Source organism: Podarcis tiliguerta (assembly GCF_965153285.1).
Source record: "Podarcis tiliguerta genome assembly, chromosome: 12".
Taxonomy (NCBI): domain Eukaryota; kingdom Metazoa; phylum Chordata; class Lepidosauria; order Squamata; family Lacertidae; genus Podarcis; species Podarcis tiliguerta.
The window spans coordinates 14,648,513-14,666,702 of NC_139545.1; the positions used below are offsets into that span (position 1 = coordinate 14,648,513).

The 18,190-nt window shown below is 46.6% G+C and overlaps 1 protein-coding gene across 1 annotated transcript in view; it reads right to left on the bottom strand.

The window, feature by feature from the left end:
* LOC310660306 (collagen alpha-6(VI) chain-like) overlaps positions 1 to 18,190 on the bottom strand; it is a 78,632-nt gene that overhangs the window by 20,733 nt on the left and 39,709 nt on the right. Inside the window, exons 16-26 of the mRNA XM_083404636.1 lie at positions 16,667 to 16,711; positions 16,498 to 16,551; positions 15,654 to 15,716; positions 13,382 to 13,447; positions 11,828 to 11,881; positions 10,565 to 10,600; positions 10,308 to 10,370; positions 10,135 to 10,197; positions 9,186 to 9,248; positions 6,959 to 7,021; positions 6,253 to 6,303 (exon numbers count right to left, since the gene is read on the bottom strand). Of these exons, the coding sequence (XP_083260762.1) occupies positions 6,253 to 6,303; positions 6,959 to 7,021; positions 9,186 to 9,248; positions 10,135 to 10,197; positions 10,308 to 10,370; positions 10,565 to 10,600; positions 11,828 to 11,881; positions 13,382 to 13,447; positions 15,654 to 15,716; positions 16,498 to 16,551; positions 16,667 to 16,711 (621 nt within the window). The remainder of the gene's footprint in view (positions 1 to 6,252; positions 6,304 to 6,958; positions 7,022 to 9,185; positions 9,249 to 10,134; positions 10,198 to 10,307; positions 10,371 to 10,564; positions 10,601 to 11,827; positions 11,882 to 13,381; positions 13,448 to 15,653; positions 15,717 to 16,497; positions 16,552 to 16,666; positions 16,712 to 18,190) is intronic.

The window sequence follows — 18,190 nt, forward strand, 5'->3', positions numbered from 1 at the left end:
CCAATCATTTCTGCAAATGTTATGTACTGATGTTCTCCCCCTGGGCCAACAGGGGGATACTGTAGATAGTTTTCACTCAGGTCCACGTCAGTTATTTTAGGCGGGAAACCCTGGGTTGTTGTTGATACAATGTTGACAGCCGGCTCCTATAAAAGCAGGCCGGCTGAGCTGTTTGCTATTCAGTTCTGTCCAGCTACAATAAAGAGCTGCTCTGGAGAAATCACTGTGTCATCTACTATGATTCGCCCACAACTTAACACTGGCGACGAAGGTGGGATCGATGGACATCAGAGCACAGCCAGATGCAGCCACCCTCTGAGCAGAGCTGAATCACTGAGCTGAATCACTGAGCGAAATCACTGAACAGAACCAATTCAGAGCTGACTGTTCTGGCTAGAGCTCGGTGTTCCATCCATCGCCCTTCACGCCGGCATCGGAACCATGGCTTCACTTGTGCCTCTACCGCCATTTGCGCCAGCCTCTGAATCATGGGACTCCTACCTCGCTCGGTTCGACTGCTACCTCCAAGCCAACGAGCTGACGCAAGTATCACAGGAGCGTAAGCGGGGCCTATTCCTCAGCCTCTGTGGGCCTGAGGTGTTTGAGACAGCCCGAGCATTGGTTGCGCCTGAAGCAGTCCAGACAACACCGTGGGACACGATCCAAGAGAAGCTCCGCAACCACTATGCACCAAAGCCGTCCAAGATTGCTGCCCGCCATGCGTTCTACCACCGGAACCAGGCAGAGGGGGAGTCAATCAACAACTACACCACCGCCCTGTGACAGGCTGCAATGCACTGCGAGTTCCGAGACTTAGACGATGCCCTGATGGATCGAATCGTCTGCGGGGTCCGGGACATCCATCTGCAACGGCGTCTCCTCGCCAAGCCAGACCTCACGCTACAGAAAGCCATTGAGGAGGCTGTGGCCTCAGAAGCTGCCCAGGAGATCCGCAAGTCCAGCAGCCCGCGTCTTGCTACGAAGCCAGTTCCAGTGCATCACGAAGAGGCCAGCAGCGATGAGGCATCCTCCAGCGAAGACGATGACGTGCACCAGACAAAGCGGGAGCGCAGGAAGTTCCAACAGAAGTCCAAGGGCCAACCGGAATGTGCCGGCTGCGGAGGCAACCATTCCCGTGCCAAGTGTCGATTCAGAGACGCCATCTGTAGGAAGTGTTCCAGAAGGGGCCACATCGCTAAGGTCTGCCGATCGGCTCCGTCTGACACCCCCCCCTTCACCAACTCGCAAGTCCAAGTCTTCACTCCAGTCTGCCAAGGAAAGCTGTTTCGCTCTCACCAACTGCCGCTGCCCGTCTGGAACCACGATTGGCCAAACTGACTCGACTACGCGACGCAAGCTGAACGTCACGGTGCTCATTGAAGGAGCTCCATGTGACATGGAGATCGACACCGGGTCTGCCCTGTCCATCGTGTCTTGGAGCACCATCAAAAGACTGGTACCCAGAGTGTCCAAAAGGCAACTTGACTCTCACCGCGTACACCTGAGAGACTACCAGGGAAACGACATTCCCGTGGTAGGCGTTGGCCGGTTCCGGATCGCATTCAAGGATTTTTCGGGCCTGCTCCGGTTGGTGGTGGTCGAAGGCCAGCGGCCAAGCCTCCTAGGGCTAGACTGGTTTGATGCCCTCGGCCTGGAAGTCACCGGCATCAACTGCATCTCTAACGCAGAGACTGAGGGTCTGATCAAAGACTTTGCCGAGGTTTTTGACGGCACTTTGGGGCAATATACAGGTACGCCCATCTCCTTTAGCCTTGATCCACAAGTCGCCCCCATCAAGCTAAAGCCACGCCGGGTTCCCTTTGCTCTCAAGGCTAAGGTGGACGAACAACTGGACAAGCTGATCGCCCAAGGAGTTTTGGAGCCGGTTGACCACGCCAAGTGGGAAACCCCCATCGTCACGCCTGTCAAGCCAGACAGGTCAGTGAGAATCTGCGCTGACTACAAGTGCACGATCAACAAGGCACTTCAGCAGCACGCTTATCCAGTTCCTGTTGTCCAACACCTGCTGCATTCCCTGGGTGAAGGTAAGGTCTTCGCTAAGCTGGACCTTGCCCAAGCCTATCAACAACTGCCCGTCGATGATGCCACTGCTGAAGCCCAGACGATCGTCACCCACCGAGGGGCATTCCGTTGCCGCCGGTTGCAGTTCGGGGTGAGTGTGGCTCCTGGCATCTTCCAAAGCCTTATGGAGCGTCTCCTGCAAGGGCTTCCGGGCGTGGTACCATATTTTGATGACGTCTTGGTGTCCGCAGACTCACACCAGCAGCTGTTCGAGCGCCTCCGTGCCGTGCTGACCAGGTTCCAAGAGGCTGGGCTCAAGGTAAAGAGGGAGAAGTGCCAAATCGCCATTCCACAGGTGGAGTTCCTGGGCTATCTTATCGACGCCTCCGGACTTCACCCGACCACGTCCAAGATCCGCGCTATCCAGCAGGCCCCCATCCCAAAGAACAAGACGGAGTTGCAGGCGTTCCTGGGGCTGCTGAACTTTTATAACATGTTCCTGCCCCACAAAGCCACGGTAGCTGAGCCTCTTCACCGACTCCTCAGCACAAAGACGCCTTGGTCCTGGGGTCATCGGGAGATGGCGGCCTTCAACGCGGTCAAGGCTCTCCTTTCATCGGACAGTGTGCTGGTACAGTACAGTGAATCCAGGCCGCTGGTCCTTGCCTGCGATGCCTCACCTTTTGGCATCGGAGCTGTCCTTAGTCACCGTTTTCCAGACGGAAGAGAAGCACCGCTCGCCTACTTTTCCAGGACGCTATCTCAGACGGAACGGAATTACAGCCAGCTCGACAAGGAGGCACTGGCACTTGTGGCTGGAGTGAAGAGGTTCCATGAATACCTCTATGGCAGGACTTTTGACCTCATCACTGACCACAAGCCGCTCCTGGGCCTCCTCGCCGGTGATCGTCCAACTCCACCGGTCCTCTCGCCGCGCATGCTGCGATGGACTGTTTTCCTGGCTGCCTACCACTACCGGCTCGTCCATCGCCCGGGGAAATCGATGGGCCATGCTGATGCCCTCAGCCGTTGCCCTCTTCCAGCAATTGTGGAAGACCCGGCTCCAGCTTCATCGCTCCTCCTGATTGAGGATCTTCCGGAAGCGCCTGTATCGGCTGCCACTGTGGCCTCCACATCTGCCCAGGATCGCACCATCAGCCGTGTGCTCAACTGGGTGTGGAGGGGGTGGCCACAAGGGCCTTTTGCATCGGAGTTCCAGCCCTTCGCAACCAGACAACATGAACTCTCGGCTCATCGTGGCTGTCTGCTGTGGGGAGACCGCGTCGTGATTCCCCAAAGACTCCGTCAACGCGTCCTGGAGGCTCTGCACGTTGGCCACCCGGGAATTGTCAAAATGAAGGCGTTGGCTCGGTGTTACGTCTGGTGGCCTAACATGGACGATGCCATCACTGCCTGGGTGTCCGCCTGTCAAGCGTGCCAAGAATCAAGGCCTGCACCACCGGCAGCTAAGGGACACACCTGGGAGACGCCAAAGACACCCTGGTCGAGGGTGCACATCGATCTGGCTGGCCCCTTTCACGGCCGGACCTTTATGGTAGTGGTAGACGCCTATTCCAAATGGCTGGAGGTGGCCCTGATGCCCTCCACCACTACCGAGGCCGTCATCCGGGTGCTGCGAGGACTCTTTGCGACGCATGGGTGTCCTGATGTCCTTGTCTCCGACAACGGACCGCAGTTCACGTCAGGCACTTTTGAGCGGTATCTTTTGGGACTGGGCGTCCGCCATGCCCTAACGGCACCATTTCATCCATCCAGCAACGGGCAAGCAGAGAGAATGGTGCGCTCGGCAAAAGAGGCACTGGCGCGCCTGGACCGGGGAGACTGGCACGAGCGGGTCGCCGAATACTTGTTCGTGCAACACATCACCCCTCATGCGGCCACAGGGCGGAGTCCTGCTGAACTGCTTATGGGCCGCCGCCTCAGGTCACCGCTCGACCGGCTGCACCCGGACTTTGCCGTGGCTGAACCCCCAGGCTGTGCCAACGCGCCACGGTCTTTTGTTCCAGGAAACCAGGTCTTTGCCCGGAACTATGTGGGGGACATTCCTTGGGTGCCAGCCACAGTAGTGGGAGTCACTGGACCTCGCTCGTACCAGGTGGCACTCGAAGACGGACGCTTGTGGCGCCGGCACATAGACCAGCTTAGGCGCAGGGTTGGGGACTTGGACACTACTGTGGTGCCCCCAACTGCGCTCGTGGCTCCAGAAGAGAAACTTACAGATGGCGAGGCTCCACCTACACCTCCCTCGCAAACTGCCAGCGTGGAGCCGAACCAAGCCGCTTCAGAGGGTCTGCCAGACTTACCACAGACTCAGACCACTCCACTTGCGGAGGCTCCATCCACAGCAGTGGATCCAGGGGATTTGGGTTCAACGCCACCTAGGGTCGCACCACAGCCTCAGCAAGAATTGGGTGGCCCTCCGGACTTGGCTACCAGTCCCCGGCGGTCTGGCAGAGTTTCCAAGCGCCCAACTTATTTAAAGGACTATGTTGTTGGACATGTATCACTGTTGGTTTAAGTATGGGAAATGTAACCGATATGCTTTTTGTGCCTAATTGAACCATTACGTGTAGTGCTGTATATAAGGAAACCATTATGATTGTAACTAACGCCTTATCTCGTGGGGAGGGGTGTTATGTACTGATGTTCTCCCCCTGGGCCAACAGGGGGATACTGTAGATAGTTTTCACTCAGGTCCACGTCAGTTATTTTAGGCGGGAAACCCTGGGTTGTTGTTGATACAATGTTGACAGCCGGCTCCTATAAAAGCAGGCCGGCTGAGCTGTTTGCTATTCAGTTCTGTCCAGCTACAATAAAGAGCTGCTCTGGAGAAATCACTGTGTCATCTACTATGATTCGCCCACAACTTAACAGCAAATGTCCCCACCAAACACTTCATCACACAGTTCCCCCCACCCCCATCTCTATTCAAAGGGCCTCCACAGCACATTACCAAATGTATCAATTCAGTGGTAAATGTACCTATGTACTGGCTCACTGGGAAAACTTTAGAAAGTCATATAAAATCACTCCAATATCGGATTTGCGCCATTCCAACTTTGTTCTGTTCAGGAAAGGAATGGCTACGAAGGGGGAGGGTCATAATCCCTCAAGCCTGAGATCATGTATTCAGCAGCCTCTTGCACAAGAGATAATCCCTGGCAGCCTGGCAGATGCGTGTCAGACAGGTAGCCACCCCACAGACAATAACAAACCCTCCAGGAATAGACTGGATCTTGGTCAGGACAAAGGAGGTGATTACCTTGACCAGGAAAAACAGGAACTTGTAAATATTTCTTTTGTATCACTTGATGGGTGTGTGGTGGAGGGCAAGGGAGAGATGGGGGCATATCTGATGAACTGGTTTCTGCCAGAAGAAGAACAAACCTCCCTGTTTGTGACATATGTATGATGTATCTATGATGTACGCGAGGTTCCAACCAAAGAAGAATGGTAACTTAAACTGATGGAATATGGGCAGCTTGCAGATTTAACATATAGAATAAGAGAACAAGAAGAATTCACATTTAAAGAAGACTGGAAAATGTTTACTGAGTATATGGGTGAATATTGTCTTCATTTAAAAACGCTGGTAGCATTAATTTAACAGTGCAAATAAGATTTGATGGATGTAACATTGAATTACTGAATGGTTTAGTTCATGTAAAATATGCAGGGATGTATTACCACAGAAAGATAAGAAGGGAAGTCATTGATTTAAGGTTGTTTAAATGAATATTTTGAAATGTAATTTAGAAAATTTAATAATTTTTTTTAATATATATAAAAAGATAGCATACAGGTTCTTGCCTGGACATCTTAGGGATTTTAATCACCTTTTTCTTTTAATTTACAGACCGATAGATGTGGAAAAATCACCTACATATAACAGAAACCACGATGCTGTGAGTGGGGAACATGGCAACCACCAGATGTTGGTAGATTACAACTCCCTGACTCATTGGTTTAGTGGAGCTGATGAGAATAGGAATCCGGCAAAATCTGTAGGATCACAGGTTTCCTAACCCTGCATTATTTTATTCTTGTGTATGTACGTGTTTGCTGGCAAACTGGTAGGTGTCAAACCACCAAGCTTGATACTGGAAGGAGATAATCTAGTGCCCACACCTCTACAATAATCCATGTTTTATTTCCATTTACTTATAAAAAGAGCTCAGATTTTCATTAAAGATTTCTTTTCACCCTTACCTTTATTCCTTTATGTCCTTGTTTACCATATCCAACTGCACCACCATCACCCTAAAGCAAAGTTACATTACATCAGTGTTTCATTTTCGTTTCCATCTACCGTATTTTTCGCTCTATAAGATGCACCTAGTTTTTGGAGGAGTAAAACAAGAAAAAAAATATATTCTGAAACTCAGAAGCCAGAACAACAAGAGGGATCGCTGTGCAGCGAAAGAAGTGATCCCTCTTGCTGTTGTGGCTTCTGGGATAGCTGCGCAGCCTGCATTTGCTCCATAAGACGCACACACATTTCCCCTTACTTTTTAGGAGGGAAAAAGTGAGTCTTATAGAGCAAAAAATACGGTACCCTTTTGGGGGCACAAAGGTCTTCTTTGCTTCCATTTTGTATTAATAATCGCAGAAGCGGAAGAAGATTTTGACAAATATAAACAAACAGAGGACTACAACATCCATTTCTCCTCCTGCTTTCCATAAATACTTTTCATTTATTCCTATAGTAAGATGAGCTCAATTAATACTTCTTCTGATAAATTTATCTGCACTGGGGTTTTTTGGTTTGTTTTTTTTTATAAGGTTCAAGACTGTAATGATCAATTAATTAATTAAATTGTTAAACTGCTGTTGATCCAAAGATCTCAGGAAGGTACATAAGATAAATAAATACAGGATAAAAATTACAGGAATGTAAACAAAATAATATGCAAACCCTTATTCCCCGGCGTCCAGGTGGACCTCTCTCCCCTTTTATGCCGGGGTCACCAGGCTGTCCCTGTTAAATGAATACAAAATTGATATTGTTATAGGATTTCGAATGGGATACATGTCCTCTCAGAATCCCTTCTCTCAGAATCATGACTTTAAATTTGTAAAACTGGCGTCTGGAGATAACCTCCACCGCAATAATCCCAAAGCTGTTCCCAAAATACCTCCTTTGCTCGCTAAATTGCCCTAACCTGTTAAGTATCTGCTTTGTTATGTAAGCGAGGGACAATCTATTGCCACAAAAACTAAATTACTGAGGAGACTTTTAGGAGATGAGAGTCATCTCCTGAACTGACTGGAAGTGATGTTATCAAGTCGTCTCTCTGCATGAAAGAGAATCGGCTCACAGCTTTCGGAGCCAACCAAAGTCAAAGAGAAGAGGCTGAGCTTTAGATTTAGGAAGCTAACAGCTTTTGGGGAACTGGTGGTATTCCCCTAGACATCTAATCGGTGAATTTGAGACATTTTTTGGAGTTGCATCTCCGCTTAAGCCTGGCTTCTATATACGGGTAAACAGTGTTTTTTTCTGGGGGTACGCATACCCCAAAACATTTTGTGAATCTAAGATTGGTCTCATTGAAGGACAGTATTTCAATATGAGTAGGAAAATGAGAGTACAGTGATACCTCGGGTTAAGTACTTAATTCGTTCTGGAGGTCCGTTCTTAACCTGAAACTGTTCTTAACCTGAAGCACCACTTTAGCTAATGGGGCCTCCTGCTGCTGCCGCGCCACCGGAGCACAATTTCTGTTCTCATCCTGAAGCAAAGTTCTTAACCTGAAGCACTATTTCTGGGTTAGCGGAGTCTGTAACCTGAAGCATGTGTAACCTGAAGTGTATGTAACCCGAGGTACCACTGTACCCCTAAAAATTTTTAAAGGAGAAAAGCACTGTGTGTAAATAAAATCATATATCACAAAAATGCCACAAGCCTCCAGTGACCTGGGAGTTTTACACTGCTCAGGGAACTGGGGCAAACTGAGATTAATTTCAGTGTCAACAATGATGTCACAACATACTGCATCTGTGATCAAAATTGCCACAACCTGCTGAAAACTCAAAATAAGGCATCGCAGATAAATTTCATGTCCATGCAGTTTAAATCAGATCAATAGGGCAAATCATATATTTCCTGTGTGTGAAAACAAGAACCATTACCATTTCCCCCCTCAATATCTGAATGAACAGGAAACCTCTCATTCAGACGGGGTGCAGGGGTGAATTTGGCTGTCTGGGTGTCATGCAATCAACACATCTGGAAAATAACTTCTGATCAATTCCAGAGCATTTCTACTTGGTGGTATTAAAAGACAATGTGTGAACTGAAACAGACCCAGGAGCCCACATGTGAATATATTTAAGAGGAATTTGCAAACAAATTTTATAACTAAAAGTATGGATGCTCCTGAGGAGCAATTGCAGGGATATGATAAAAGCTCGCCGCATCCATCCCCTGGCTGTCTAAATTCTAACCTGGTAATATAACCTTCACATTTGGACAGCTTTTTTTAACCAAGTACAGTGGTACCTTGGTTCTCAAACTTAATCCGTTCCAAAACCAAAGCGTTCTGAAACCAAGGCATGCTTTCCCATAGAAAGTAATGCAAAACGGATTAATCCATTCCAGACATTTAAAAACAACCCCTTAAACAGCAATTTAACATGACTTTTACTAACGAGACCATTGATCCATAAAACGAAAGCAATAACCAATGCACTGTGCTATAAAATAAATAAGACAGTATTGTGTAGATGATGAAAATTAAAATTATTACTTTTTTCTTACCTGCACAGATGATAGTCATTGTTTGGATGGGGGCCTTTTATCCATTTCCATAGTCACACAATCAATCAATCAATCAATCAATCAGTAGCTGAACTGGGTTCCACACAACCACAAAAACAAATGCACTGAAAAAGCCTCAAAAACAAAATCGCACAATAAATAGCAAAAACAAAAGCACCAAACTTATTCTGTTCTGGAAGTCTGTTTGACTTCTGAAGTCTTCGAAAACCAAGGCGCAGCTTCTGATTGGTGCAGCTGCCCTGGAAACAATAGCTGACAGCCGCATCGGATGTTCAACGTTCGAAAACACTTACTTCCGGGTTTTCGGCATTTGAGAACCAAGGTACCACTGTAAAATTAACCTGCTGGATTCTCTGAAACATACCTTATTGCCTTTGGTTCCCCAACTCCCAGGAATGCCTGGTGGACCTGCCACTCCCAGGTAACCCTGAAACAAAAGGTAAAACAGGGCAAAACTATGTATCTGGGTAATTACTCAGCATAGCATTTTTCTTTTAATGTGCCACCATCCAAAGGGCTGGCCCCCTTATGGATGTTCCTGCTTGGGGTAGGGGTAGAGGGAGACTGGCTGTCACACACTCAGATTGTGGGTGGACAGCCAACTGGAACATCCCACACCAATGGCAGGGGGGTCACTCCCAGAGGTCCTGCAAGTCCATTTTGACCCCCAGCCAGTGGGCTGGAGGGAGGAGACATCAGCCAGCAGTGGCCCTGCCCAATAGCTGGCTATTTGCCACAATGCCACATCTACCTCCATGATGAACGTCATCAAAGTTGTGACTATGTTTTAGCCAGGTTTTTGGCTCAGAGTGTGGTCTTTGGCTCCTGCGCACTTGCACCCCTGTGCCTCAGGGACAAACTAAGGTTGTAAGGGGATGTTTTGCCACAGTCAATATGGAATCTGTTTTACTGACTTACTCTAGACTTTATTTCACATTGTGTGTGTGTGTGTGTGTGTGTGAGAGAGAGAGAGAGAGAGAGAGAGAGAGACCGATAGACAGATAGAGAGACCGATAGACAGACAGACAGATAGATAGATAGATAGATAGATAGATAGATGATATCAGTGTTTTTTTCTAAAAATAAAATGTTTAGGGGTACTCTCATTTTGACTCAAGAAAATCAGCATTTTATAGTTCAAATCGGGGGAAATAAATATAGTAAACGGACAAAAATACAAAGATTCACAAAATGTTTAGGGGTATGCATACCCCTGCATTCCCCCCCCCAAAAAAAAAATGGATGATAGGATATTAGTTAATTTAAGCTGATTTGAGATTTAAAAAAGAAAAGAAAAGAAAGTGTTTACATACAGGAAACCCTTTGTTCCCTTGATTTCCTTTCATTCCCTTCACGCCCTGGATTCCTCTCACACCCTAGAAACATATTTGACAAAAACAGAAAATTGAATATGAACAAATCATGTTTTCAGCACAGACTCTCTCAATATCCCTCAGAAATAAACCTGAATATTTTTAACGTTGACCTGTGGACCTTTAAATCCTTGCTGTCCCGGAAAACCGCTAGGACCACGGGGCCCTTGTCTCCCCTGTAGCAAACAAAAGCAAGAAAAGGCCAGACTTAAAATCTTCATTCATGAAGAAATAAGTTGAATTAGAGACCAAATTACACTGAGGCCAGACAGTTTTCTTTGTAAGACAATCTAATATATTGCCATCATGATAAAACAGCACTCCTATAAATAAATAAATATATATATATATATATAAAATGCACACATACCTGGGGGCCAGGCTGGCCTCTTCGGCCTTGATGCCCCTATGACAAGAAAATTGCAATAAGTTAAACATTTCTATTTAGATCTCACTTTAACTAGCCTATGTCCACTTGGATATAAGTACCATTGAGTTTAAAAGGGCTTACTCTTAAGAAGATGTGCATAGCTCTAGGATGCTGTGTGACAAACCATTATTAATAATAATAATTAATATATTATTTATACCCCACCCATCTGGCTGGGCTTCCCCAGCCACTCTGGGCAGCTCCCAACAAAATATTAAAATACAGTAATGCATCAAACATTAAAAGCTTCCCTACACAGGGCTGCCTTCAGATGCCTCCTAAAAGTCTGGTCGTTGTTTTTCTCTTTGACATCTGATGGGAGGGCGTTCCACAGGATGGGCGCCAATACCAAGAAGGCCCTCTGCCTGGTTCCCTGTAACTTGGCTTCTCGCAGTGAGGGAACCGCCAGAAGGCCCTCAGAGCTGGACCTCAGTGTCCGGGCAAAATATGGGGGTGGAGACGCTCCTTCAGGTATACTGAGTCAAGGCCGTTTAGGGCTTTAAAGGCCAGCAGCAACACTTTGAATTGTGCTTGGAAACGTACTGGGAGCCAATGTAGGTCTTTCAAGACCGGTGTTATGTGGTCTCAGTGGCCGCTCCCAGTCACCAGTCTAGCTGCCGCATTCTGGATTAGTTGTAGTTTCCGGGTCACCTTCAAAGATAGCCCCACATAGATACCACAGTCTCCACTGTCCTTCATTCAGAAGAAATAAAACCCCTGGGATCTCACACTGCTTGGAGACTGGAGTGGCATGCAACAATATGTTTTCCATGCCTGGTGCCATTTAACAACTGTGCAGCCACGTTTTGAAGCATCTGAACCTTCCGAACACTTTTGGAATTTAGCTTCTAATAGAATGCAATGGTGAAACCTCCCTGCCCCCCCCAACAGAAGATGCACCCTATTGATTTCAGTGTCCAGACTCTGCCATGAATCTGGACCCACAAGAACTCTTTTCTCGGCCTCAAGACATTTCCCAGAATCAAGTGGCAAAGATTTAGAGAAAGGGGGAAAGTCTCACGCAACTCTAATTCCAATATTCTCAAAGGGATTTCTATTTGTGGAAGAGGGAGCTTAGGGTTCTCTGCCTATTGCTGGCAGAGTGATATCACCCAGTGATAGGACTCTCACACAGTTGTATTACCACCATGAAGTTCTTTCACAGGGAAAACAATGTCAGCAACTTCGTTCTTTGGCTCTTACTCTGGTTCCTTTCAAGCCGGGCAATCCCGTGGGGCCACTTGGTCCCCTCTCACCCTGAAAGCAAAACATTTGAATTTAAGTTTAAATTGCAACATCTTTACCAGCATAAAACCCCTGCACTATGAGGCCTAAGGCCCATCTGGTCAGTACAGTGGTGCCTCGCAAGACAAAATTAATTCGTTCCGCGAGTCTCTTCGTCTAGCGGTTTTTTCGTCTTGCGAAGCACGCCCATTAGCGGCTTAGCGGATTAGCACTATTAGCGGTTTAGCGGCTATTAAATGCTATTAAAGGCTTAAGGGATTGGCGGATTAGCTGCTAAAAGTCTATTAGCAGCTTAGCGGCTTAGAAAAAGGGGGTGGGGAGCGGAAAAAAAACTCCAGACTTGCAAGACATTTTCGTCTTGTGAAGCAAGCCCATAGGGAAATTCGTCCTGCGAAGCGCATTGAAAAACGGAAAACCCTTTCGTCTAGCGGGTTTTCCGTCTTGCGAGGCATTCGTCTTGCGGGGCACCACTGTATTCTGTTCTCACAATGGCAAACAGATGCCTAAAGAAGATAGCCAACATAGGAAAATTCATCTTCTCAAACTCATAGCACCTTACCAGATGTTGGCAAGTAGGATAAAATACGTTTCATTGTGTTATTCACGCTGCATGTGAAAACCACTCGTCTGTTTACAGAAGTTAGAAACAGAAGCTTTGGGTATGAGGTGACATTGTTACGGGCTGCCCACACATTTTAGAAAAAGAAAAGTATTAATCTGCAAAAGTGGTTTCAGTAACTATCCTGCAGCCCTCCTGGTCCACCAGGAATTTGGTCAGGCAAGAGAAATGAGCTAAGGAAGTTAGCAGGGCCTGGTCTGGAGTTGGGGCTTCAGGACCCTGGACAGTGCTACAGGTGCTAGCCTGCAAATTCTTGGCATTTATTTGCAAATACAGTGGTACCTGTTGTGACCCATATCCAAGGACATGAGGACACAACTAGCACAGTCCAAACAGAAGATGAGCCTTGAGGTGTAACATCTAAACTGAATTTAATGCGCACCAAATCAAACATAACGTAACAAAGAAAACATGGCTTCTCTCTCTTTCTTCCTCGGAGATAGAACTGCAAAAGCAATAGCTATACAGAATGGAACAGCGTATCTCAGTTTCCGCTCACAAGACTCCAACAATCAGTGTAAACACAGACATGTGATGTGTAATACTCCCACACATCTGCAGCAGAGGAGACATGGAATTCCCAACATCTCTCCTGCAGCTAAGGAAGTTAGTGTGGGAGAGAAGAAGACCCTGGTCTTAGACCTGTGGGAACCTGTGTTATTTATTGTTATGTCTGTTATTTCATATTCTATCAGTTCTGCTAGAGCTGTAAAGTAATAAAATCCTTAACATCATTTGAAATGGGCTGATCACAGCTTGGTTCAGAAGTGGGAGTGGTGTGGTTGCCATACTAATCATACACATCAACGCTCAGGCATTTATTATACTATATTTCTGTAGAAACTACTTTTCACAGGCAAATAATAAACGAGGCATATCAGATGGTATTATACCTCTCTTCCTCTTCCCCCTTCTAAACCTTTCGGTCCTGCTATGCTACTGTCTGGTCCAGGAATACCCTAGATGAAAGGGAAAGAAATGTTAATGTTCCCACATTGATTGATATAGATAGATAGATAGATAGATAGATAGATAGATAGATAGATGAGAGATGGGGGAAAGCGCAGGTCTGGTCTATGGACTCATGGGGCCTGTAAATCTCTCTCTCTCTCTCTCTCTCTCTCTCTCTCTCTCTCTCACACACACACACACACACACACACAAATTGCTTCCTTGATTTCCTTCCAGCTGCCTTGAAAATTGTCTTTGTGGGGGAAAATCTGGGGACGGGGTTCATAGCTTTCATCAGATACTCAAGCAGTCCATGACACACACCCCAACAAAGGTTAAGAACCACTGGTATAAACAAAGCTTTGGTTTCAAATTGTGGAGCAAAAAGGAGCCACCTGGTGTCATTGTGATGTCAGGTGGCTGACAAGGGAGAAATCCTAACAGAGGAATTCCTCTCACAGAGTAACAGTTGCCAGAATTTCCTGAGAAGGGGGTTAAAACCACCCTGGGAATTGTAGCTCTGTGGGGAGGATGGGGGAATAGTGATCTCCTAACACCAGACCCTCCAAGTGTCCCTATTTTCCAGGGATGTCCCTGATTTAAAGAATGCATCCGGGCTTCTGATATAACAACAACAACAACAACAACAACAACAACAACTTTATTATTTATACTCCGCCCATCTGGTCATCCATCTTGATCCTGAAATGTCCCTATTTAAATTGGAGAAATGTTGGAGGGTATGGAATTATCCGACCCCCCAAACCTCTATAGGCAATCCTCTATAGGGAAGGTTTTTAAAAAATGTTTGAAGTTTTTTTTTTTTTTTTGATATATGTTGTAAGCCACCCAGAGTGGCTGGGGCAACCCAGTCAGATGTGTGGGGTATAAATAGTGTTATGGTAAAATCTGGGTGCGGGGCTACTCTGCCACCCAGCTCGTCAGACTAAGTCCCTGCGGAGGAAAATGAGCTCAGCCGGAGACAGGAGCAAGCTGCAGAAGATCCAAGTTTATTGCGCAACAGGTTCCAGGCGAGATTGAACAGCGGGAAAGGGGTGACATGAACTTTTAAAACTTCCCTCCATGTCCCAGAATACAGTGCAAAATACATCATAGTTACATCATGAATACATTAAGGAGAGGTTGGGTTACACAGATTACATCATGAATATATTAGGAAAAGGTTGGGTTGCACCGGATTAACATATGGAGGGAGGGAGGGGGGAATATGCAGAGCTGGAGATATGCGCAGATATGCACATCCTGAGTACCAGTGATGGGAAGACAATGGTCCATGTATGCATAGTCTGCCACCTGGCATTGCCCGAAGGAAAGGCTTGGCAGAGCGATTTGACCGGATTAGGGTCTTCCTGAGTACGTGACACTTCGCTCGAGGGATCATGGAGGCAGGGGAGGTGTCATGGAGTCCTGAAGAGACTGAGCCGATTGACACCAAAACCAAGGAAATCGGAGTTGTGGTTGATTTTATACGAATTTCTAAAGATTTCTAGTCCATTTTATATTGATAATTGAGGTTGGAAATAAAATAGATACATTGTAGCAAGATTTGACACTTTTATGAGTTCACAAGTTTTGGTTCCATTGTTCTCCCAGCGGGGAGCCGTCAGCAGCTTGTCAAGAGGTTAAATGAGGCGTGCAGGAGCTCGCTGAGCTAGTTCTGCAAGGCGAATGCATGGTTCTGATTGGGTAGAACGCAGCCATTGAAAGAATAGTTTGAAAGCACGTCAAAGTGCAAGTAGATAAATAGGTACCGCTCCGGCGGGAAGGTAAACGCCATTTCCGTGCGCTGCTCTGGTTCGCCAGAAGCTGCTTAGTCATGCTGGCCACATGACCCGGAAGCTGTACGCCGGCTCCCTCGGCCAATAAAGCGAGATGAGTGCTACAACCCCATAGTCGGCCACGACTGGACCTAATGGTCAGGGGCCCTTTACCTTTTATTTAACTTGCAGCATGTAAGGAGTTGGGGAGGGAATAGACCCACTGGTAGAAGACCCTTAGCTAGAAGGGGGCAACCTTGTTTAATTTTGTCAAACCTTCCACACTTGCTCCTCTTGCATATTTAAAAATGATATGGAAAAATAAAGCAGTCTCACGCTTGCAAAGAGAGAGGGGGGGGCAGCCAAATGCAGATACAGTATCAGGGGGGTGAGTAGAGTCATTTCCTTCTCTCATGCCTCTGAAAACAAAACTTACTGGGTCTCCTCGGAAGCCCTTTTCACTGCGATCACCAGGGAGTCCCCTTGGTCCTGGGCTGCCCTTTGAAGAATAACAAAGTGCATGAGAGCTTTAGAACAAGAAGATATAAGCGAGCCACTATTCTGTGTGACTGATGTGTTTGGCATTAAACGGGCTGCTGTTTAGGCTCAAGGCAGACATAAAGTTTCTCTGTTAACAGAAGCAAACTTTCCATGTTAACAAGATTAAAAGCAGCTCCCACGGAAGCCCGAACCCTTATCAGTGCCAGACAAAGGCCATTTCATTCTCCCAAGCACTTAACCGAGAGTTGCTTCTCTTAACTACTTTTTTTAATGCCGGGCCAGTTATTGCCATGTTTTTATTGCTGTTTGGTGGCACTGTGGGTTAAACCACAGAGCCAAGGACTTGCCAATAAGAAGGTCGGAAGTTCGAATCCCCGCAACAGGGTGAGTTCCTGTTGCTCAGTCCCTGCTCCTGCCAATCTAGCAGTTCGAAAGCACCTCAAAGTGCAAGTAAATAAATAGGCATCACTCTGGCAGGAAGGTAAACGGCGTTTCCGTGAGCTGCTCTGGTTCGCCACTTGACCCAGAAGCTGTCTGAGGACAAACGCTGGCTTCCTTGGCCAATAAAGTGAGATGAGCACTGCAACCCCAGAGTCGGCCACAACTGGACCTAACGGTCAGGGGTCCCTTTACCTTTACCTTTTATTTATGGTATTCATTTTATTACTTTTGCTGAATTATTGCAAAATGTTATACTTTTATTCTTACTGTAAAGTCACCCTGGGAAAGTTTCTTTGACAAGTGAGCTACAGGTATCTAAAATGAGCAAATGAAATTACCTGGCAGCCTGGGTCACCCTTTTCTCCTTTAATTCCTGGAGGTCCAGAAGAACCCTGAAGAAGATACATTAAATGGCCTATAAGTATGTGATTAACTCTATGGGGGGGGGGTATGTTCGCTAATTCAAACAGAACACTGAAAGGCAAAATGAAGAAATGAAAATCTTACTGGCTCTCCATTAACACCATCAAATCCATTATCTCCCTTGTTTCCCTGCAAGAACACAAAAACCAGGAATTATCTGCCAAATTCATCTCAGTATTATGCTCATGTTTACAGGCACTGTCGGATCTTGCAAATTCTATTTCAAAGATCCCTGCAGAGTGCTTTGCAATGAGTTCCACAAAACCCAACAGTTAATACATTAATTAATGTGCTGTTTAATACAAAACATAATACAGTATGTACAGCAATTTTTTCCTAAGTATTTTCCTTTATTGTTGTTATCTGATTATTATTTTTTAATTGCTTAAAGGAACTCCACAGTCAAGCCCACCACTGAAAACTTCAGGAACTGAAGTTCACAAAATAATTTTTATTAGTATTACAGCAACTGGGCCTCATTTCTGCATTACTGACAGCACAATCCTATGTGTGTCTGCTCAGAAGTAAGTCTCATTGAATTGAGCAGGACTTACTCCCTGGTAACTGCGTGCAGGATTGCAGCTGTAAAGCAATGTGAAGGCTGTTTTCCCGCAGTCACTCTTCTAACTCCCCCAAGTAAAAATCTACAACACGCACCCATGTGGTTAGTGCAGATTGTATGCCTGCATTTATTGACTTCATTTATAGCTCAGCTGTTGACTGTCTAACTAAAAGCTATTTCTATAAACTGCTTTAAAAAAAACTTTAAAAACGCGGCAGCAACAAGAATTAGGAGTTACCCCAAACACCCTCCATTAACCAAATGTCTCTTGGAACAAAAAAGGCCTCGGCTTAGCTTTCCAAATATTAAAATTAAGCTAGGCTGCTCTCACAGAAGAGCACATCCCAAGATAGTGGCACAATTCTGTAAGAACATAAGGAGAGCTTTGTTGGAGCAGATCAGAGTCTACTGCAGCATCCTGCCACCCCAAATGGCCAACCGTTTCCCCGGAGGAAATTCACAAAGAAGAGCCCAAGGACAATTGTTCTCTCTAGCTCAAAGCGGGTGACGCTGTGGGTTAAACCACAGAGCCTAGGACTCGCCGATCAGAAGGTTGGTGGTTCGAATCCCCGCGACGGGGTGAGCTCCCGTTGCTCGGTCCCTGCTCCTGCCAACCTAGCAGGTTGAAAGCACGTCAAAGTGCAAGTAGATAAATAGGTACCACTCTGGTGGGAAGGTAAATGGCATTTCCGTGCGCTGCTCTGGTTCTCCAGAAGTGGTTTAGTCATGCTGGCCACATGACCTGGAAGCTGTACGCCGGCTCCCTCGGCCAATAAAGCGAGATGAGCGCTGCAACCCCAGAGTCAGTCACGACTGCACCTAACGGTCAGGGGTCCCTTTACCTAGATCATCCTACTTCCAATCCTGGAGCTGATCCAAATCAGGCTGATTCAGGTCGATCCAGGATTCTGCCAAATTAAGTTAAGGCAGCTCCAGATTGCCCTGGCCAAGTTGGGTCCACTCAGAGCGATCCAGGGCTACTGATTCCATCTAAACATTAGGAAGAACTTCCTGACAGTAAGAGCTGTTCGACAGTGGAATTTGCT